The 22,368-nt window shown below is 52.8% G+C and overlaps 1 protein-coding gene across 4 annotated transcripts in view; it reads left to right on the top strand.

Moving 5' to 3' along the window:
- The first annotated feature begins 7,338 nt into the window (after positions 1-7,338).
- The window catches only part of TTC7B (tetratricopeptide repeat domain 7B), a 240,709-nt gene continuing 225,679 nt past the window's right edge, over positions 7,339-22,368 (top strand). For all 4 annotated transcript variants that reach the window (XM_059914822.1, XM_059914821.1, XM_059914820.1 and 1 more), the window contains exon 1: positions 7,339-7,507. In XM_059914822.1, the coding sequence (XP_059770805.1) occupies positions 7,387-7,507 (121 nt within the window). In that variant the 5' untranslated portion in view covers positions 7,339-7,386. The remainder of the gene's footprint in view (positions 7,508-22,368) is intronic.

Below are 22,368 nucleotides of genomic sequence, written 5' to 3'. Positions count from 1 at the left end.
GGGAAGATCACTCGCAGTTCCTAACAGATGCAGATTTTGTGTTTATGAGGCTCCTTCACACAAAATGAGACTTCTCACTGTTTTTATTAGTAAAGTGTTTGAAATGAAAACTTCACAACTGTTTGCTAATATTGGGTTGGCCAAAAAGTGCCTTCAGTTTTTAAGTAAAAATAAAAGACACATTTTTCATTTTCACCAAGAACTTTATTGAACAACATATTCACCCTTTTGTTCCACTACCTTCTGCCATTTTTCAGGCAACTTCATAATTCCATCTTCCCAAAACTTTTTATCGTTTTGAGCAAAGAACTGTTCCAGATGCCTTTTACAGTCTTCCAGGGAATTGAAATTTTTTCCATTAAGAGAATTTTGTAAAGACTGAAATAAATGGAAATCCGAACATGCAATGTCTGGTGAATACTGTGGATGAATCAGAACTTCCCAGCCAAGCTGTAACAGTTTCTGCCTGGTCATCAAAGAAACATGCGGTCTTGCGTTATCCTGATGGAAGATTATGAGTTTTCTGTTGACTAATTCTGGACGCTTTTTGTCGAGTACTGCTTTCAGTTGGTCTAATTGGGAGCAGTACTTGCTGGAATTAATCGTTTGGTTTTCCGAAAGGAGCTCATAATAGAGGACTCCCTTCCAATCCCACCATATACTCAACATCACCTTCTTTGGATGAAGACCAGCCTTTGATGTGGTTGTTGGTGGTTCATTTTGCTTGCCCCACGATCTCTTCTGTTCCACATTATTGTACAGTATCCACTTTTCATCGCCTGTCACAATTTGTTTTATAAACAGAACGTTTTCATTACATTTAAGTAGAGAATTGCATGCAGAAGTACGGTCAAGAAGGTTTTTTCGCTTAACTTATATGGAACCCAAACATCAAAGCAATTCACATAACCAAGCTGGTGCAAATGATTTTCAACACTTGATTTGGGTATTTTTTTGAGTATGTCAGCTATCTTTCTCGTGGTATAACGTTGATTGTTCTCAATTAATGTCTGGATTGGATCGCTGTCAACTTCAACTGGTCTACCTGACCATGGAGCATCGTCCAGCGAGAAATCTCCAGCACGAAACTTCACGAACCACTTTTGACATGTTTGATCAGTCACTGAACCTTTTCCATACACTGCACAAATCATTTTTTGTGTTTCAGTTGCATTTTTACCTTTCTTGAAATAATAAAGCATAATATACCGAAAATGTTGCTTTTTTCATCCATCTTCAGCATTAAAATGGCTATACAAAAATTCACCAATTTTGATAAGTCTCTTTTTAAATGCACGCTGATATGACAGCTGTCACATACAATCTAACAAAATTGTTTCAAATGAAGTTAAAGACAGCTAAGTACTACTAGAGCCATCTTATGGAAAAAACCGAACGAACCTTTTGGCCAACCCAATACAACTCCATAAAAACAAACAGATCCCTTGTGCTTACCTAATTCCCGATTGCCCTTTAAAACTCCAGAAGTGTGAATCAATTGCATTATTCAAATCAGAACCCTCCATGTGTTTTCTTCGGTGCCTGGTCTGCTAGGAAGCTCAGAAAGCATCCTATTCACACTCTTAGAAACAGTTTCCTCCCTGGTGACAGGTATAATGTTCTCCCCTATATCTGTGTAGTTTCTGATCTTTACTTTGCTGTTCATTTAGACATATAAGCCCACTCTTTGCCTTTCTGGAAGAAGGTAGGACAGGTGATATATAGGGTAACAGGAAAGTATCCCCAGAACTCTAAGTGTGAAAAAAACACTCACAAAGATAAGTGATTTCTATCATACAGACTAAACTGAAAACTAACTTGATTTTTGTTATGGTGTCCAAAGCCTAGGCAAGGTTATCATGAATGGAGATGAAAAGTGAAAAGTCTCAGAGCTATTCCAGGTTCATCCTGGGCAGGGGGACACAGATCTGAGACACATGGATATTCTCAGCCCCAGAGAGGTGGTTCAGGAATGGGACCAAGAAGGCTCACAGAGCTTTTCCAGGGCTTGGGTAATGACCTTCTTGAGACTTTCCTCTCTCTGGTTCCAAGTCCACACTCACCAAGCAACCTCCAAGCAAGCATTTCAGCTTTGCAAGCAGCCTGACACTGGGAACTAGGTCTCTGGGTATAGGGCACTGGGGGACGGCTTCCATCATAAATGGAACTTGGCGTGGAGCATAAGCGAGGGCTGCTGGTGGACTTCATTAGTGGGGGCAGGTGGAGCACCCTGGAGCGCCCACGTGTTTCCGGACTTGCAGAGCTGAAGGCCACGCAGGAACGTGGTTTCCGCACTCAGGTCATGCCGTGCTGGTTCCCTCCTTGAGCAGCCAGCCAGCCAGCCAGCCTCCTACATCTGGCTGTCCCTCTCAAATGGCAACAGATGGTTAATTGGAAACACCAGCTCGGTGCCTGCAGTGGGGTTGCTCAGCAAGGATCTCACTGGTTTGTTCCTACAGTGGGAACCATGGCTCCGGGCAGCAGCAGGTGGCCCTTGGGAAGAAAGTCAGGGGACCTCAGGGTATTTTAAGGAGGGGAGGGACACAGAGCCATCTTGAGTCATCCTCAGAAACCCTGCTCAAAACAGTGGCAGCGATGCAGCTTTATAAACAGCAGCCTCATTCGTAAAAGCAAACCTGGGCACTGAAGTATGATAAACCTGGAGGATGGATAATATACTCCATGCCGTGGAGTACTACACACTATAGAAAAGGAAGGAACCACAGCTACGCATAACAAGGACAAATCGTGGCGCGTAATGAGCAACAAAGCAAATTACAGAACAGGACGCCATTTTAGAAAGCATGAAACTAAACAGCATCGTAAGGTTACATATCACACTCATATTACTAGGGGTGGCAGGAAATGTTTGGTGATAAAACTACGTAAAAAACAAAATAAGGATGTAATCAACACAAAAATCAAACTTGTGGTTAACTCTGAGATGGTCAGTTGGGTCCCTGGTGTTCACTTTATTATTTTATTATACAGGCGCCTCTTGATTATATGTTTTTGTAGGTGTCAAAAACTTCATAATTAAAGACATCCAAAGGCACTGCAGCTATCATGACTCAAGCATGAGCACTGTGGCTGGTTTCCCAGTTCGTCACAAGCACTGCTGTAGTGCCCGCCCACAGGGCTCACCGAGCACGCGTGGCGCACACCCCCTGGGCTCTGGGGAGTCTCCCCGCTCAGGCAGCCAGATGACAGGGCTGCTGCCTGGCCTGGTGAGGTCAAAGGTTAGCAGCAATTATTCTGTTAGCACACTGAGGCCCCTAGTCATCTCCTCTTTCCGGATTTCCATCTCCCCCTCAAACCTGACCCATATGCTTCAGCAAGCTGATTTGCACTTGACTGCGGGCCTGTCTGCCTGGAGTACAGCTCCAGCCCCACCACCTTCCTTCTACTCATTCAGCCATTCAACAAATATTTACTGTGCACCTACTACGTGCCAGGCACCATTCTCAGTGCTGGGGATGCAGCAGTGAACAAGACCACACAAAAATCCCTGCCCTCATGGAGCTGACATTCTAGTGAGGGAGGCAGACAAACACTAAATTAATAAATATGAATCAGGTGGTGACAAGCAGAAGCCTATAGCTGACTAAGGGGACAGAGAGTGGAGGGAAGGGCAGGGAGTGGGTTTGGAAAGGGTGGTCGGGAAGGTCTCTCTAAGGAGGTGCCCTTGGGTCAGGGACCTAAATGAAGGGAGGGGACCACATGGATATGTGGGAAGGGTCTTCCAGGCCAAGGGAGGCACAAGGGCAAAGGCCAGGCCCCTGCTCACTCGAGGCTCTTTCCTTCCCCGGGGCTCCCCCGCCCCTCCCCAGCCTGCCTTCTTTCTCAAGCCCTCTCCCCTCTGCTTACCTCTTGCCCTATTCTAGTTGTGGGTGTTTGTTTGTTTTTTTTAATTGAAGTATAGTTTGCCTTATTCTAGTTGCCCAGGGGGCCCAGGCTTTTGGGGTAAGAGGACTGGGACGTTTCCAGACCACCGAGGCATCCCCATTTGCATTGACCTTTGCTCTGAACCTTTAGCCCATCTCCATGGCTCCTGGCAAGCCAGCTCTCCTGCAGGAATTATCCTGGAGTCAGACTTCCTGAGCCATCTTCCACTTAGCTCCTTTCCTGCCAGCCATTGCCAGGCCTCAAGGCTGGATTCGGCCTACAGCCTGTGATTTTTCACATCCTTGTCAAACCTGGAACAGCAATGCCTGGAAAAAAGATGTCAGTTTAATTACTATTATGAGCACGAACGACATCCTACTACTGAGGTTCCCTGAGTGCCGCCTGCAGGTAAACTCACCTGGAAAACCATCTGGGAACGTTCTCCCCCTGTGATCATCTGTATATCTCCGGGGTTGCTGTGGCAGCTGCCAGAGCAGCCCGGGCAATGGGTGAGGATCAAAACTCATCGCAGATGTGGGAATGAGCCCAGAGACCAAGGAGCCCAACTGTCAGGCTGACAATGTTTATCAACTTCTGCTCCCAACCCCCATATCCCAGCAAACTCAGCGCTCAGGCAGATGGTCAGAAGGGTACGCTGGTGGGTGTCCGTCACTTCCAGGATGGCCTGCTGTGAAGGTGGAAGCCTCAAATGTAGTCACTTATTATTGTTGTGTTAAATCCTGAAGGAAAACATTTGCAGGCTGATTCTCGACCTTGGAGATCTCCAGCCTCGTCCATTCATTCATTCATTCATTCACTCTTTCATTCAAGCTCCTACACTGTGCCAGACCCTACACTGGGTGCAAGGGGTACAGAGACACGGAATGTCAGGGCACATTTATTGCACTCTTATGGTCTATCAACACCCTTCTAAGTGCTTTACCTGTATTTCCTCATTTAATTCACAATCAACTCTACAGGGTAGGTATTACAGTTGAGGAACTGTCGGCGGGGAAGGCAGGAACTATTAAATGCCACTGCCCAGGCAGCACATGCTGAGTCAAGGGTCAAGGTCTACTCTGCCCTCATGAAGACACAGGCCTTGTCTCTGGAACTTATCAGCTGGCGGGGGAGCAGAGAGATGGACACCAATAATTTACCTTACAGTGTGGCAACTGAGACAGTATAAACATCAGTCATTATATGACAGAGTTTGTTATAAGAAGCTCTATCACAGAGGGAAAGAGCAACTATTGTGGGATCACACAGGATCTGTCAGATGTTGAGCAAGGCTTCTTGGTGACCCTTGGCTTGGGTTCAAAGAATGCACAGGAACTTCCCTCCTGGACCAGAGGGGAGAGAACATCCTGTGCAAGCATCTGGAGAAACAGACCTCCATGCTAAGAGGAGAATATGAGCGTCTGGGGTGGAGGATGGTGGTGGAAATACCTCCTGTGGAGATTCCTTCTACTTCTCTTCCTATTTCCTCTTGGTGAAACTAAAGAATCCAAGCCCCCAAAGGGACCTCTGTTGAAACCCTGACATTCTATTTCCCCTTTCCTTGAGCTGCCCATAGCATCTGAGGCTCATCAGGCCAACCTTCATCACCTCATAGGTCCTTGGAGGTGCCTGAGGTTATGCCGGTCACATCAGAAGGCATCTCCTGATCTTCCTTCCTCACATCTCTGAATAGCTGAGTTTCAGCTTCACCCTTGATTGACTGGGGTCCATGTCTTTTCTTCCCAAGAACAGCCCCAGGGCTGCTGAGGGGACGAGAGTTGAACCTGCAGGTAAGGACTCCTGGAAAGCTAGAGTAAGGCACCCCTAGAAGGGATGATGTTGATCATGGCTTGGTGCTTCCTCATACCTGACATTCCAGACTGTCAGCTCCATCCTCAAACGCGGTATCCAGCATCCAACCCTCTCACCACCGCCACAGCTATCACCCTGGTCCATCCACCACCATCTCCCTCCTGAACTACTGGCAGTATTCTCAGCCCTGCAGTCACAGTGGTATTCCTAAAATGTAGGTCACGTCATGACGTTCATTAAAAGTCCTGCACGGATGCCCCATTTCACCAGAGGAAAAGCCCAAGTCTCCATAATGGTCCGCAGGCCCAACATGAACTCAGGTCTGACTCCCACCTCTGAGCTCTCCTGCTTCGACCCCCTCCCTTACTCTACCCCAGCCACTTGGGTCTCTTTCCTGTTCCCCCAACTCATTAAATATGCTCCAGGGCCTTTGTACTTGCGGTACCCTCTGCCCAGAGATGTTCTCTCTCACCTTCTTCAAGTCTTTGTCCAATGTCACTTCAATGAGGCCATGTCTTACCACCCTGTCAATTCTTTATTCTCCTCATTGGACCCTGTTCTGTTTCTTCAACTAACCACTTTTACCTTCTAATTTACTACATTATTTTGCTTATTTATTCCCCTGCCTGGAATGTAACCAAGGCAGGTATTTGGTTAGTTTCCTGCTGTATCCCCAGCACCTGCAACAGGGCCTAGCCATAGTAGGTGATGACTACATAGTTACCGGATAACTGAAAGAAGGCACAGTTTGGACACCTGCCCTCAGCTCTGTCTGCAAGACCAAGACAAGGAAACCCCACTGGGGACTCTGCATCCTCCTCAGAGGGCAAGGGAGCTGGCATCTGAGCTGGCAGTCCTTGCCTGGCTCAATCCAACTCGCCTGAACAGACATTGAGGGAGCCCTGGGCAGGTGCTGTGCCTGCCTGAGATAGATGAGTCTCCACCCACCTCGAACTGGGTGGGGCGAAGGCTGCCTGGGGCAGAGGGGGCCTGCTAAGGGGCACAGGCCAAGCCAGGCCCAGAGGGACCTCCCAGAAACCTGAGATGGCAGGGCAAACTCAGGCAGGCCTCCCCGTCACACCCACCTCATACCCCAGGCCCACTAGTCCGGCCTGGCCCGTGACCGTCCCCAGGGTCACTGCCCTTTCTAGGCCCTATTCCTGAGGGTCTGCGGGGCTCCCAGTCTCTGCCTCCCTCCCTCACTCCCTCCCGGGTCTCCCTCCTCCACGCCCCCATTCGGCCAGACCCCTACCGCCACAGCCCCTGCTCTTCCTCACCTCTCTCTTCCACGCCTTCCCCCTCGAATCTGGACCCCAGCCCCAGACCCTCTCCAGGTCCCGTTCCCGGGCCTCCTTCCCCGACCCGGCCTCCGCCGCACCTCGCCCCTCCTCGCGCCTCCCCCTCCCCCTGGCCCGGGTCTCGCCCCGGCCCCGGCCCCGACCCGGGCCCGCGCTGCGGCTCCGGCCCTGGCCGGTAGGGGCCGCTCCTCGCGGCGCCCGGGGCCCCGCCGCGCCAGCCGCCGCCGCCCGCCTCCCCGCCCCTTCCCCAGCCGGCGCTCCCGTTACGCCGCGGAGCCGGGAGCCGGAGCCCGAGCCCGCGGCGGCAGCGGGAGGCGGCGACGGGGGCGCCCGGGCGGCGGCGGGGCCTGCGGGGCCTGCGGGGGGGCGGGCCGGGCCCGGCCAGGCCGCGATGGCGACCAAGAAGGCGGGCTCGCGGCTGGAGACAGAGATCGAGCGCTGCCGCTCCGAGTGCCAGTGGGAGCGGATCCCCGAGCTCGTCAAGCAGCTGTCGGCCAAGCTCATCGCCAACGGTACGCGCCGGGCGCTCCGGCCTGGGCTGCTGGAGGCGCCGCGGCCTCCGCCGATCGCCGGGCCGGGCCCCCGAGGCGCGGCGGGGCGCGGGCAGGGGCGCGGCCGGGTCACGAGGGCGCTGCGCCCGGAGATGTGCGCGGCGGGGCCAGGGCCTCGGGAACCCGGGGTCCGCGGAGCGGCGCGGTGGGGGCGTCCTGCGGCCGAGGGCTTGTGCCGGGCGTCCCAGAGTTCCGGCGTGCAGGGAGGGCTTCTGCGGAGTCAGGGGGTGGGTGTCTCGGAGTCGGCTGCTGTACTGGGGTCCCAGGGGGTCAGGGGCCGGCCTAGGGGCTCTGAGAAGTTGGAGGCGATGGGGGGAGGGTGCGTCCTCAGGACTCGGGTGTGGATGTATGGGGATCCAGGGTGTGTGTATGGTGTACTCGGAGTCACGATGTATTTACGGGGCTCCTGCGAATGGGGGTGGTGAGCAGAGACCCCTGGGAAATATGCTGTGTAAACAGATGGCGTTCAAGGGGCTCCAGGTGGAAGCCCAGGCTTGGGGTGTGTGGGGGGCGGTGGTGGAAGTCAGGCTGAGATGTGTCCCAGGGTCCAGAGGGTAGGATGTCGAAGCTGTGCATCTAGGGAGGTCGGGTTTGGGAATATGGGGGAAATAGAGTCAGGGGAGCCAGGAGGTAGAATATTGTGGAGAGAGGTGGCAATGTGGTTGAAGAATGTTGGGAAATGGGGTTGGGTGTGTGAGGGGCTTGGGGCCTAGAGGAAGAGGGGGTCGGAGAGATCCAAGGAGTAGGAACCTGGTGCCTGGAGTTAGTCTATGACCCGGTTGACTCAACTGGTTCTCATACCCAATGGAATCAAAATTGCATCCAAAATACCATTTCAGAGCACAGATCCACGTGTCCTTATTTGTTTTGGAAGCAAGTATCCTTAATATTTGCTTGTCTTTTAGTGCCCGCCAAAACCGCAGGCACCAGTGCACTGGCGAGAGGGCAGAGGTTTTGTCACATTTCATCTCAGGCTTCCTGAGGCTGGTGAGCACATGTTGGCTGAACAAATGAATGAATGAATGACACTGTTCTGAGAAAGGACCGCCACACAGTTTTCAACCTTCTCGCCTCAAACTACCCAGAAATGGAGAGGGATGTCATGTGTCCTCTTCAGGAATGGTTTATATTTGTGCCTTTTATGGTATCAGAGTCTCAAAATAAGAACTTGGTTTTGTGCACTCTCAACTGTGGTACCTTGCTTTGGGCCGGTATTTCCTGGGCAGATGCAGGTGCCGTGATCATACCAGGGGCATGGAGGGAGCACAGACCTACCTGGGCTCAGCATGTGGAACATGTTGACTCTTCTCAGTTAAGCGAGCATTTGAGGAAAAGGTGTTCAGTCCCCTGGGCCCCAGTGGCAGCCTGACCTTGCTGTCCCTGTAAGGGTCACGAGCTTGCCCTCTTGCTTCTCTTCCCCGTACCTGCAAAGTTTTCTTGTTTCTTCAGAGTTCGACAATCCTGGGTCTACTTTGTCACTTCCCAGCTGTGTGGGCATATAATACCTTCAGGGCAGGTTGATTTTAGGATTAAATAAGTTCATTTGTGAGCCCCCTGGTTTTTCCCTTCAGAACCCACTTGTTTCCTGCTTTATTTACTCATTCAACCAATATTTGCATGCCCACATGTGCCAGGCATCAACAGTGGTGAATAGCACTGACCAAGCTTCTACCGTCATGCACTTACCTCCTCTGAGGAGACAGATGGTAAGCAAATATGGACATAGTAAACAAGGTAGCTTCAGATAGTGAGAAGTGATTTGAAGAAAACAGACAAGATCATGTGACTGAGAATGATGGGTAGGGGAGGTGGGGTAACTCAAACTATGGTGGTCTCTGGAATGAGAGAGTAGCTGGGCTTTCAGTGGCTTGAGCTGATCTTACCTTCACGGCCCCTCTAGGCTTGGCTCCCTTTCCAAGGCTTGGTCCCTAGAATCTAAGCCACAGTCATTAATGGGGCTTGCGGGGGGAGCAGGTTGTACGGGGCACTGTGGTCCATGGGTCTATGTGCAAGTTTGGTTTGGGGAAACTCATGAGAGAGAGATTTCTGCCCCAGAACCCACATGGTAAGCAGCAGCCATTGATGGCCAAAGGTCACACAGACTAGAAAAGGTCAAAGAGATTGCTCAGGAAGATAAAAAAAAAAAAAAAAAAGCAAAGAAAAAGGATGAAACAAAACAGAATTATTGTGGCTTTCCTTTGGGGTTCAGAGAAGTGCTTGTAGGAGGGTCTTTCCCTTTCTTTGGCTGATGGGGGCTCCCTTGACTGGCAGTGGGACTTCCTCCTGGCTTTGGGGGCACCAGACCCACCTGGGTGCACTAGACCTCAAGTTTTGGGTGGATTTGGCAAAATCCCTAAGCTAAAACATTTGCTGTTTAGAATAAGGACAGCGAGTTAATGTCGTGTTTGTCATACTAAGACAGTTACCTTGAAGGCAACCACAGGCAGAAAAGGGCACAGTCTTTGGAACCAGCCAGACCAGTGCCTGAGTCCTGGACCTGCCACTTCCTAACTCTGTGACCTTGGTCAAATTACTTAACCACTCGGAGCCTCAGTTGTTTCATCTTAGAATGAGGATTAAAAGACTTACCTTGTAGGGGTTGTTATGAGATTCAAAGGAGTCTAAAGACTCCCAGGGCTAGCCACAGAGCCTGACACCTTAGTAGGCAGGCCCTTCATTCATTCACTTATTCATTCATTCGTTCCACAAATACTGAGTACTTGCCAATGTGCTAGTCACTGTTTTAGCCACTGGGGATCTACCAGTGACCACATCAGACAAACATCCCTGCCCTTATGACGCCCACATTCTATTAGGGAAGGGGCAGGGAGACAGATAAATAAAATCATGAAGTAAAATGTACAGGATGTCAGATGGTGGTAAGTGGTATGAGAAGAGTAAAGAGGGGAAGAAGGAAGAGTGCTTTGGGGTGGGATGGGGGTGGGGCTGGTTTAAATGGGAGGCCGGGGAAGGCCTCGATGGGAAGGCAACCTCCGAGATAAGAGCTAAGTTGGTGGAGTGTGTTCCAGGGAGGGGACTTCAAGGGCAGAAGCCTGGTGAGGGCAGAGGGGCGGCAGGGCCAGATGGCATGGGGCCTCATGGGTCATGCTGAAGGCTTTGGGTTTTCTCTGAGCGATGTGGGAGCCACGGGAAGGTTCTGAGCAGGGGAGTCACTCATTCTGGACGCTCCCGCTTGCAGTGAGCCTCTCCGCTCAGCACGTCAGCTACGTGCTCGGGACATGGCAGCCCCTCCCCGTGGAGGGCGGTAAATAGCGGACACTTTCAGAGCCTGCTGCTTCAGCCTGACTCCCCTGAGATAAATTGGTTTAGATAGTTTTGCCAAGAGGTGTATAAGGAAGAAAAGGGCCAATGCCAAGCTGGAAACAGAGCCCAGAAGTTCCTTTTCTGCCTCATACCCCACTGCAGTCACTGTTTTTAATCCCTCCATCTCAAGGAACCAAAATGTGTGGCAGCTAAATGCCAGGCCCTGATGAGTTCCAGCAAGAAGGTGGGGATGGGAATACATACAAGCTAAGGGGCATGGGAGGGTCCACTCAAGCCCAGGCTCTTGCTACCTCAAGTGTGGTCAGGGGTCCGGCAGCATGGGCATCGTCTGGGAGCATGTGAGGAGTGCAGACTCTCGGACCCCACCCCAGACCTGCAGGGGATTGGTGGGCACAGGGAAGTGGGAGGGGCCCTGGCCTGGAGATGGCGTGGCCGCCCGAGGGGTCAGGGGTGAACACGGAGAGCCGCACATCGGTGGCTTCTTGTCGGCTCGCAGGTCAGCCCTGGCCCTGGGAGGGCAGTCCCAGCTGCCTTCTCTCCCCAGAAGGTCACCCTCTAGCCTCCTGGTGCTTAGGTTCACTGCTGTGTGAGAAAGTGCAGTGATCTGGCCCCTGGGCTTCAATTCGGACTCTGCCTCTGGCTGGCTGGGTGACCTTGAGCCAGTTACTTAACATCTCTGAGCCTGCGTTTCCTCATCAGTAATATAGGGTTAATAATTCCTAACCCATCAGGGTGGCTGTGAGGATGAAATGAGTTGATATATTGTTAAACTTGGTATATGCAAAATACTGGTATTCACTCCCTCCTGCTGACTCAGCATGACCCTGGGCAAGGCAGGCCAGGTCCTGGATATCACCTGGTTGGGAAAAAGTGTGGGAGACCTCGAGATGACACACCTGAGCTGTGCCTGGTCAAGACTTCTGCATATTTCAGTAACAGAACAGGCCTTTTGGAGCGTGCACCCGCCCCGAAAGACAGCCGCTCGCTCTGAGGCGGTGTCGGCCTCTCCCCACTTCCCCAGGCTGCTCAGCGTCTCAGACGGGCTCAGTCGCTGAGCTCACTTAGAACAATTAGGCCCTAATCATAGTGTCTCCTTGAAGGGACCATCGCCCTTCTGGTTAGGTGTGATTTGGGGTCACTTTAATTACCTCTTGGTGAGGGGTAGGTAAGGAAGTGGTGCCTGAAACAAAGAATATTTAGGGGGGCAAAGTTTGGTTACGAAATATACTTAGACCTTTGCGTGAGAATGAGGTTCTCGCCTTTGCCAATAGCTGATATTCCTGTGGTTTGAAGGAGGGCACGGGTGGCACTGTGGCTTCCCCTTTCGGAGGAGGGCTGGGCTCGCTCAGGCCCCTGGAGATTTCTCAGAGACGGGGAGATGTAATGGTGGATGGGGGGCCCCTCTGCCCGCCCGAGGGGCTTCTTAGGAAACAAGGCTGAGGTGTAACTGAGAGCCTGCAGCGGGGTGAGAAGGTGGCCCTGGTGTGTAGGAATGGCGTTTTTGGACATTCCTGGGGTCCAGCGGACTCTCGGGAAGCCCCCAGACACAGGGGAAGGAAACGTAGGAGACGCTCCCTCCTGGCCTTCCCAGGCCAGCGTCCTGCTTTCAAATGCTCTGTCCTGCTGTCCTCTGAAGGACGTGCCTTTGTGGCAGACCACACGTCCTGATTTTTGGATCCAGAAGATTCATTTTTTCAACAGTAGCACATGGGTGGCTCTGAGCTAGGCATTGGGGCGCATGTGGTCGCTGTGGTCGCGGCAAAAAGACTGTGACCTTGTGGCTCCACACAGTGGGGCTGGGACCGCTCGGCTCCTCCTCCACGCCGCCCCCCCCGCCTGCCCCCCGCCTCCAGGGCACAGGAATTTCAGGCTCCGAGTGGAGAGGAAGGAGGATTCCCGACATCCATCCGCTTGGCCAGCCAGCCTTTCCAGCCTGACCTCCCATCGCCTTGGTGCGCCCCCCTCCGTTGGCTGGTTTGGCCTCCCGAACCTTCTCGCTCCCCTTGCTTTTCATCTCTCACCTGTGCTCAAGCTGTTGGGCTCCAGAGTCCTCTCTGCAGGTCAGAAGCCTACCCATCTGTCAAGGTCTGGTTCAGGTTCCTCCTAGCTGTCCTTCCCCCACAGAAAAGGCTGTTTGCCTCTGAGAAGACAACCACAGAGAGTCAGAACCAGATGGGCCCTGAGAGATCACATTGGATAGCAGTTTTCACACTGTCCTGTCGAGAAACCACCCTGGTGACCAGGTGGGCAGGCCTCACTCATTGGAGCAGTTACATTTTCCCTTAAAGTTTCCTTTGAAGGAGGGCTAATGTGCTTAAAAAAACACATTTGAAACCCACTGATCTAGTCCAACCTCCCCATCTTATAGATGAGAAAACAGGCCCAGAGAGAGAGGTGTCTTCCTTAAAGCCACCAGCTGGCGATGGCAGAGGTGAGCAGAGTGGGTCAGAGGTCTGGACCCTGGGTCAGAGTGTTACTCCGCCTTGAGAAACCCCATGTGTAAAGTGGGGACACACATCCAGAATTCCTCTTCTGAAACCCTTGGGGCCAGATGTGTTTCAGGATGCAGAATTTTTCGGAATGCAGTGTATATACTGGACATTACGTGACACTCTCCGTGGGGTTAGTGGCAGTGCTTCATGAGAAAACAAGCAGTATTTCTGCATTAAAACATATCAACAGTCATTGCAAAAGGGATAAATAGACTCCAAATAACCTTTTGTTGGTTCAGTTTAATTGCCCAGTAAGTTAACAACAAAACCCAGCTTTTGGTTTGTAGAGAGGTCTGGATTTTGGAAATTATGGACGAGGGATCGTGAACCTGTAATGACAGTGCTAAACTGGTAAGGTGGCTGGAAGGACCACATGAGAACAGAACAAAACAAGCCAAAGAGCACCTGAAAGTGCTTTTAGCCCGGGGCCTGCACAGAGTAAGCCCTTAGCAGAGATAGCATGGGCTGTCTCATGGTGGTGGGTGCTAGCGTCTCCCACCTCCCCGCTCAGGGCCGCTTCCCCTCCCCTACACCGTCTGCTGGGCATGTGCCTGGTCTCCGCACCATGGTGGTCCTTCTGAAGGGCGGAGGGCGTGCTCCTGCTTTAGTGGGCCACCAGCCTCCTAGCCCGCACTGGGTGTGCTGTGTCGAAGTGGCCCGCAGACTTTCACCAGGGGAGGCTCCTGACCGGTTGGAACCAGTCTTTCAGGAAGCAAGGCTGAGGGCCTTCCAAAATGGATGTGAAGGCCAAGGTACCGGTGATGACCCCGTCCCTGCGGAGTGTTGCGCTGCGGGGACTGGCGTTTACGTGTGGGGCTGTCCATCCAGCATTCTCCGCCTCCAGTCATTTTGCTTCTTCCTAATTGAGCCCTGATCAGCTGTCGGCCCCTCTGAGTGCCATGTGTTTTATGGTAGGTGGGCCTTGGCCCCAAGGGTCTACTCCCTTGCCTGTCATTGGTTGAGGCATGAGCATGTGACTCAGCTCCAGCCCATGAGACATCAGAGACATCTGCTGTGGGAGGGGGCTTCTGGGAAGGATTTCTTCACGCTTAAGAGTGACGTACATGCTTAAGAGGGAAGAAGAACGTTCTCTCTTCTTGCCCTGGAAATGGTTCATGCTTTTGAGACGTGGAGCTGCAGCCATTTTGTGCCAGGAGGCACTCGGCTCAGGAGTGAGGGGGCTCCGTGGGTCACGGAGACACAGGGAGAGCCTGGCCATGCTGTCGAGCTGCTGATGCTCCACGCCTGCAGCGGTCCCTCCCTGGACTTCCTGTTACCTGAGATAATAAACGCCTTCTTGTTGAAGCCTTGTTGAGTCGGGTGTTCAGTCATTACTTGCTGCTGAAGGCGTTCTAACTGGTGCACCTCTTCGCTTACCCAGAGCACCTGCCGCCGGCCGGCTTTACACCAGGCACTGCACCCAGAAGGGCCTTTCCTCCTGATTCACATCGCCCTCAAGTGGGCGGATTCCTGCCCCTCTGGGTGACCTCGTGCTTGGCAGGTGGTGGAGGGTTCCAGACCTTTGACTTGTGTGAAAGCCATTGCTTCCCATCTGAGGAGCCAGGAAGAGGGAAGAGGTCTTTTTCTTCTTAATTTTGAATTTTTATACAATTTGGAAAATTTACTTTCCATTTACAGTTATTACAAATATTGGCTATATTCCTCGTGTTGTACAGTACATCCTTGAGCCTGTCTTTCACCCAATACTTAGTACCTCCCACTCCCCCACTCCCCCACTCCTATATTGCCCTCTCCCCAACCTGGTAATCACTAGTTTGTTCTCTATATCTGTGAGTCTGCTTCTCTCTTTTTTAAAAAAACATTTTATTTATTTATTTTTTAAATAAATTTATTTATTTACTTTTGGCTGTGTTGGGCCTTCATTGCTGCATGCGGGCTTTCTCTAGTTGCGGTGAGCGGGGGCTACTGTTCGTTGCGGTGCGCGGGCTTCTCATTGCGGTGGCTTCTCTTGTTGCGGAGCGCGGGCTTCAGTACTTGTGGCTCGCGGGCTCAGTAGTTGCAGCTCACGGGCTCTAGAGCGCAGGCTCAGTAGTTGTGGCACATGGGCTTAGTTGCTCCGCGGCATGTGGGATCTTCCCTGACAAGGGCTCAAACCCGTGTCCTCTGCATTGGCAGGTGGATTCTTAACCACTGCGCCACCAGGGAAGCCCCCTGTTGTATTGTTTAGATTCCACATATAAATGATATCATGCAGTATTTGTTTTTCTCTGTCTGACTTATTTCACTTAACGTAATGCCCTCCAAGTCCATCCATGTTGCTGCAAATAGGAAGAGGTTTTCTGAGACGCCTCAAAACCATTCCCATCAGCCACCAAGATGAGACTGAGCAGAGTTTGGCAGGCGGGTGAGATGAGAGCCACGTAGACTATAAAGGGCAGCCGCAGCCACAGGAAACCTGGTGTTGTGGCCTCAGGCCCTGCTTCCCTCCAGGTTTGTCTGTCCCTGTTCATCAAGCACAGCACGTGGTGGAGGTGCCAGAACCAGGCAGAACAGATGTTTTTTGGTCCTTTCACGGGCTTGCCAGACATGGAGTCAGAATCCCCAGGCATTTGCCCTCTGAGTGACCTTGTGCACATGACTTGAACCACTGAAACCTTAGTTTTCCCGACTTCATGGGTGTTAAAACAGTGCCAGTAAGGAGGGAGAATGAACAAGCATTTCTTGAGCTTCAGCTGTGTGCTGGATTCTGAGCATGAACTTTTACGTGGATCCCGGTTAATCATCACAACAGCCACGTGGGGAGTGGGGTCGGGGCTGTGATTCCCATTCAGGGCACGAGTAGACCGAGGCTTGGAGCTGTTCATAGAATAGGGCTCTAGCCCACTTACGCCTCTAGTTCCATTATTCTGCACTAATGTTTTTCTAAACTTTTCAGATCAAAGAATCACCGAGCCGGCTTATTAGAGCCCGGTTTGTAGAGCTCCACACGCGGTGGTTCTGATGCAGCCCGTTTGGGTTGGGGCCTAGGCTTCTGCGCTCTTTCTAAGCTCCCAGGTTGTGCCAGTGCTGGCGGTCCGTGGACACGCCCTGAGCTGCACCGAATTAAGGGAGCTCGGACATTATGGATTGCCAGACCTCTCCTCTAGGGTGGCGATTCTTGGTCCAAGATGCGGACTGGAAATCTGCATTTCAAAATTGAGCCTCCGGTGATTTGTGTCCTCAGGCGCGTCTGAAAGCCCCTGCCCTCAGCCAGCATTCTTAGCATTTAAGGAGCACCTCCTGTGGAGCGGGGTGGGGGGCGCTGCACCAGAAGAAGTAGAGCAAGCTGGTCACCAGCCACAGGAAGCTTCCCGGAGTCCCAGGCTGGGTCTGAGCTTCTGCTTCGGGAAGTCTTGGTGGCGTTGGGTTCAGGGAACAGGGTTGTTAACCAGCACCCGGGGGATTGTGGCGCAGGGAGTTCCTGGACCACACTGAGGCATGATTGTCCAAGTGGTGGGACAGCGTCACCTGCGGCCCGAGGAGAACAGTGACAGCATCACTGAAGGTTACAGGGTGCAGCTGGCTTACTGGGCGCCGAGGGTGGCGGGTGAGGCCTGGCAGAGCGTGGCTTTAGGCGGCCTCTCCCGGTCTTAGCGCCGAGAGTCCTGTGTCCCGGAGCCCCCTCAGTCCTGGGCAGTGGGACAATAGTTCACCCTCTTAGGCGGATGGAGGTATTTTAGCAAAGAGGAAAGGAACCTAGTACAGGAGAAAGAGGTGGATTTTGCCCTGTTAGATCTGGGTTCAAATCCTGGGTCCGACACTTACTGCTCGTCCGGCCTTGGGTGAATTACTTAGCTTCTCTGAGCCTCAATCTTTATCTGAAAGGTTACTTCGAGGAACAAATAAGATAATGCAGTTTCTAGCACAAGCATTATCTCAAGCAGCCTCACTGCATCAGGAGTATTGTGTGTGGAAGGAGGGTAGAAATTTCCAGATACTCAGTCCTTTACAGGGTGTGGACGAAGTGGGCAGGACAACAATAACAGCAATGATAGAAAAGATGCTTAGTGGGGGTGGGGTTCTTGTTGTGCTGAGAAGCTGGCAACCACCCGTGTTTGCTGGGTCACAGAACTAGTAAGCGCTTCAGCCCAGGTCTGACAGATGCCTCGGGCCTTCTCTTCCAGCCACCCATTCAGCACCTAGTGAGGCTGGGGTAGGACGTAGGGGTGCTGCCATGGGTAATGGGGACACGAAGATGAATGAGACCACTGGGCTGGCCGCCCCAGGAGGGCACGGCCTTTTGTTCTTTTGTTCATTGCTCTATCCCAAGCACCAATCACATGGCTGGCACACAGTAGGTACTCAACTAATTATTCAACGAACAACTTGGCCTGTGCTCTGGAGGAGTTAACTTGGATTCATTTACTCATCAGACGCCTACTGAGCACCTCCTGGGTGCCAGCCCTGTCCTGAGGGCCTGGAACGCGAAGATCGCTGAGTCCAGTACATAGAGACTTGGGAGACTGGGCTCAGGGCTGGGGGTGGTGGAGGGACTGGGCTGTGGCGGCCCCCGGGGAGGGAGTGTCCACCCGCGCGTGGTTGCACATCTGAGCCTCTTGGTGTCGTCCTAGCGTGACTGGCCTGGGCCCGTCTGGGGCTGATGGATTGCTGTTCGGGCTGGCTGCCTGTGGCCTTCTCTCCCTGTTTCTTGGGCAACTGCAGGGTGGACACTTGCTGGGAAGCCCATCCCAGGGAGGGGTTCCGGTCCCCTCGCTGCCCCCCTTATCCCTCTTTCCTCCTCACGTTCGGGCTGGCTCAGCCCCTTTGCTGCAGGGCCGGGCTCCATTGAGGAACTGCCCCCTCTGGCTCTTGTAGGTTCGGAAGCAGCGTCCTCCCACGTTAGCCAGCCTTGGGGGAGTGTCCAGTTGGTGAGATGATACCCCTGAGGGGTGGGGTGGTGCCCAGCCCAGGGACCTGCAGTCAATGCCACCCTCCCTTCCCTGGTCCACCAGGCACCAGGCCGAGGCAGTCAGCTCCCCACTGAGTCTTGGGCCCGGAGGCCTGGGAAGGTGGGTCTCCCTGGCCCGTCGTAGCCGCCCCACACCCTGTGGCAGCCTCCTCCCCGCCCTGCCCCAGCACACACGCCGGCGGCGTGCAGTCACCCTTCTGCCTGGGGTCTCGCTTGGAGAAATTCCTCAGGCCCCTCAGACCTCGCTTGCTTCTCCTGAGTGTCCCTGCTGGTCTTTGCACACCACTGTGCAGGACTTGGTGGTACCCGCCTCCCTACAGACCCTACCCCTTCAAGGCAAGGACTGGACTGGGGCTTTGGGTCTTCAGGAGGAGCTTGCTGAGTCTGTGTGGGTGTACGTTTAACAAGCCTGTGTGGGGCTGGCTTCCTGAGAGAGCCATTTCCCAGCCTTCTGGGCTGGCCTGATAACAGCCCCCCCTGCCCATTAGACTCACTTCCTGCCCTGCGGAGCTCTGGGGACAGGTCAGGCCAACTCCAAGCTCATGACTTCCAAGTTACCTTGTCTTTTCTTAGGCGAGGTTTCTCTAGGGGAAGTGCGTGCACGTGTGTGTGTGCGTGCGTGTGTGTCCAGCGTACTCGTCTACTCTGCCGGCGCAGAGGAAGCACGGTCTTCTGTTCCCACATTTTACTCTCCCATCCTGTCCTTCAGCTTCTGCATTGTGCGTGGATATGAGGAGGCTTTGGCACGAGGCCTGGACCCTGACGATCTCAGAATGTCGTTTCTGCCAGCTTCTTTTGAGCTCCTTACTCTTTGCCTCACGCCATCTTTGCCTGTCAGTCAGAGTTCCAAGTAGCCGGGCCCTCCGAGCTGGGTCACAATTTAAACAAAGATAGTGGAAGGGGAGCAGTGGGGCCTGAGGTAGACATGGGGAGGTCTGGTCTCAGTGAGCATCATGCCCCGACTGTGTGCCAGGCACGCCGGCGGAGGGAGCTGCGTCTCCAGAGACTACGGTACTTGGTTGGGCCATGTCTGTGGAGGGGAGACATGCTTATTGATTGACTCATTCCAGAAGTGTGTACGGAACACCTGCTGTGTGCTGAGCAGTGGAGGTGGAGCGTGGATGTGAGAGCGATAGGATGGAGGTCAGAGCTGAGGTGATGAGTTACAAGGATCTTGGCTTTCACTTTGGGTGAGGGGGGAGCCACTGCAGGGTTTGAGGGGAGGGGTGACATGACCTGACTTAGATTTGAAACAGGTGTAGGGCGTGTAATCCATATTTTCTATTCAAGGTGTGGGCCCTTTTCTTCCCCATCCTCCTCCGTGACAGTGTCCCTACCCTGGTTCGGCCCAGCTCTACCTATCCGTGGGTCTGGCTGAGGAATGCCCTCACCTTGCTGACCACGTGCCCCTGCTGACCAGTGACCTCACCAAGGCACTGCCCCTCCTCCAGTAGGTCTGCGTTCCCCCTTTCCAAAATGTCTGTCGCACGCGTTCTTTTCTCTTCTTAGACCCTGTACATCCTCTGAATGCCTTGCTGTCACCCCTCGCTCATGACCTTGCCTCATTCTTTGTTGAGGAAATAGAAACAATCAGGAGACCAGCTCGTTTCCTCCCCCCGAGCTGACCCGCTTTCCTCCTGCCCTGCTTGGGGGCCTCAGTTCCTTCCAAAGGCCTGCAGCCCTGAATCCCTTTGCTCTGAATCCCTTCCGTCCTCGCCTTCCCAGATTGGCCTCTGCAGTCCACTCTCTGCCTCCCTGGATCAGTTCTCTGTCTCTCTGTCTGGCTCTCCTGGACCATGCCCTGTAGGATGCACACATGCCCTAGACTTCCTATTGGAACCGTCCTTAGCCCTACATCGCTGTCTAATTACTGCCTCATCTCTCTGTTCCCTTTTGGCAAAGGCTCTTCAGAGAATCGTCATCTCCTCTGCTCACCCTGGCTGGGCTTGTATCCCCTGGGCTTCCCCGAGCCTTCTCATGTTAAGGTCTCCCCCCCCACCCCCCGATGTTGCCTCCATGTTACCAAACGTAATGGTTATATTTATGCTCTTATCTTCCTGGATATTCCAGCTGCTTTGAACCCACTTGACCACTCCCTCTTTCTGGAAACTTCTAATCTCAGTCTCTCTTTCTTGGTCCTTCCCACTCAGTCTCCCACAGCTTTGATGTGGACCCTCGTCCACTGACTTGATTTCTCTACTTGGATATCAAGTGTCATTTAACTTGGTTAACACAGAACTCTTGGGTATTTTCTTCCTCACCTCAGTACATGGCAAAGTGGTACCACTGTCCGCTCCACTGTGCAATCTAAAATCTAGAATTTACCTTTAATCCTCTCCTTTCCTCAACCCTCGTGCATTGGTTTCCTGCCGCTGCTATAACAAATTACTGCAGATTTACTGGCTTAGATCAATACAGATTTGTTTTCTTTCGGTTCTGGAGGTCAGAAATAGGAAATGGGTCTCACTGGGCTAAAATCAAGTGTCGACGGGAGTGCATTCCTTCCGGAGGCTGTAGGGAGGAGTCTTTGTCCGCGCCTTGTCCAGCCTCTACAGGCTGCCCGCACTCCTTGGCTTGTGGCCCCACCTGCATCTCTAAAACTGGTGGTTCAGTGTCCTCCAGTCTCTCTCACTCTGCTTCCATCACCACGTCTTCTTCTCTGACTCTGACCCTCCTACCTCCCTCTCCTAGGGGCCCAATGGGCCCACCCAGATAATCCAGGAGAATCCTCCCATTTCAAGATCCTTAATCACATCTGCAAAGTCCCCTTTGCCAGGCAAGGTGACATATCCACAGGTTCCAGAAGTTAGGACATAGACGTCTTGATGGGGCGAGGGGTGGCTCCTATTCTGTCTGCCATATCTCCAGTCCATTCCATTAGTTAGTCTGGTTTATTTTATCTCCAAACTATGTCTCACTCAAACGATTTCTCCCTCTCTGCGCTATTTCTCACCACTTACCCTCCTGTCCAAGTGTCTCTCACCTCTCGCCCGACTACTACAGCAACCTAACTGGCTCTGCCTTTGCCTCTGCCATGCTCCAACCCCAAGTTCACTCTCCACACAGCAGACAGAGGGATCTTTCCAAAACCTGCATCAGATCATTGCACACCCCCGTTTACCCCCAGCCCCCAACCAAAGACTTCCAATTGCACTTAGAGTGAATGCCAGACTCCTCACCTCGGTCTATGAGAATGTTCATGATCTGCCTCTCTGTCTATCCCCACCTTGACCTGTTCCCTCTTTTCCAGCCACGCTGGCCTTCTTGCTGTTGCTAGAACACACCAGCTGTGTCCCCACCTAGGGCCCCTACGTGAGCTGAGAGGATGCTGCTCCCTCAGCCACTTGCATGGCTGGCTGTCACATCATTCAAGTGTCAAACGCCTCTCCTTGGAGACTCTTGCTCTGATCTGACCACCCAGTTTCAAGCAGCCACACACTTGCTCACTGTCACACCACCCTGCTTTAGTTCTCTGCACATCTCTTACCACTGTCTGGCCTTTCTCTGGTTTGTCTCTGTCTCCTCTGTCCAGAAACGTAAGCTCCCTGGGGGCAGAGGCCTCTCCTGTCTCGTTCGCTGCTGTACGTCCTGGCGCGGGCTGGCTGGTGCCTGCATGTGCAGAGCCCTGTGAGGTACGTGGTTAGCTCAGGCGGAGGGAGCGGAGGAAGCTTCTCCCGGTGGACCCTGAAATGCATCTCAGACGATGCCTCGAACTTTGGCAGGAGAAGGGAGGCAGGCACAGCAAGTCCAGGCACCCTCTGGTGAGACACAGCCTTGGAAGGATGCTGAGGGCCTGGAGAGTGTGTGTGAGAGGCTGGTGGCCCAGGGAGAGTGGGTGATCATTTCTCAGTAGTAACTGCAGACTTAAAACATCTTCACATGGTTCTGAGATGGTGGAGTAGGTGGTGGGAAGCCCTCTGTGGGCGCCCAGACCAGCCGCTCTAGATGCAGAGTACACTGTAACACGGGCCATCTTCTTTCATTTTAAATTAACCAGTTAATACTTTATAGGTAACGAATGTACATGGTTATTAAGACCTAATAATGCAAAGGAGTATATAGTGAAAGTAGCTGCCTCCTTACATCATCTCCGTGTCCTCTTGCTCCCTTCCACTGAAACGACCATTCCTGGGGGC

The sequence above is a fragment of the Balaenoptera ricei genome, chromosome 2 (assembly GCF_028023285.1).
Source record: "Balaenoptera ricei isolate mBalRic1 chromosome 2, mBalRic1.hap2, whole genome shotgun sequence".
NCBI lineage: Eukaryota > Metazoa > Chordata > Mammalia > Artiodactyla > Balaenopteridae > Balaenoptera > Balaenoptera ricei.
This window is presented reverse-complemented; position numbering and strand designations above follow the sequence as displayed.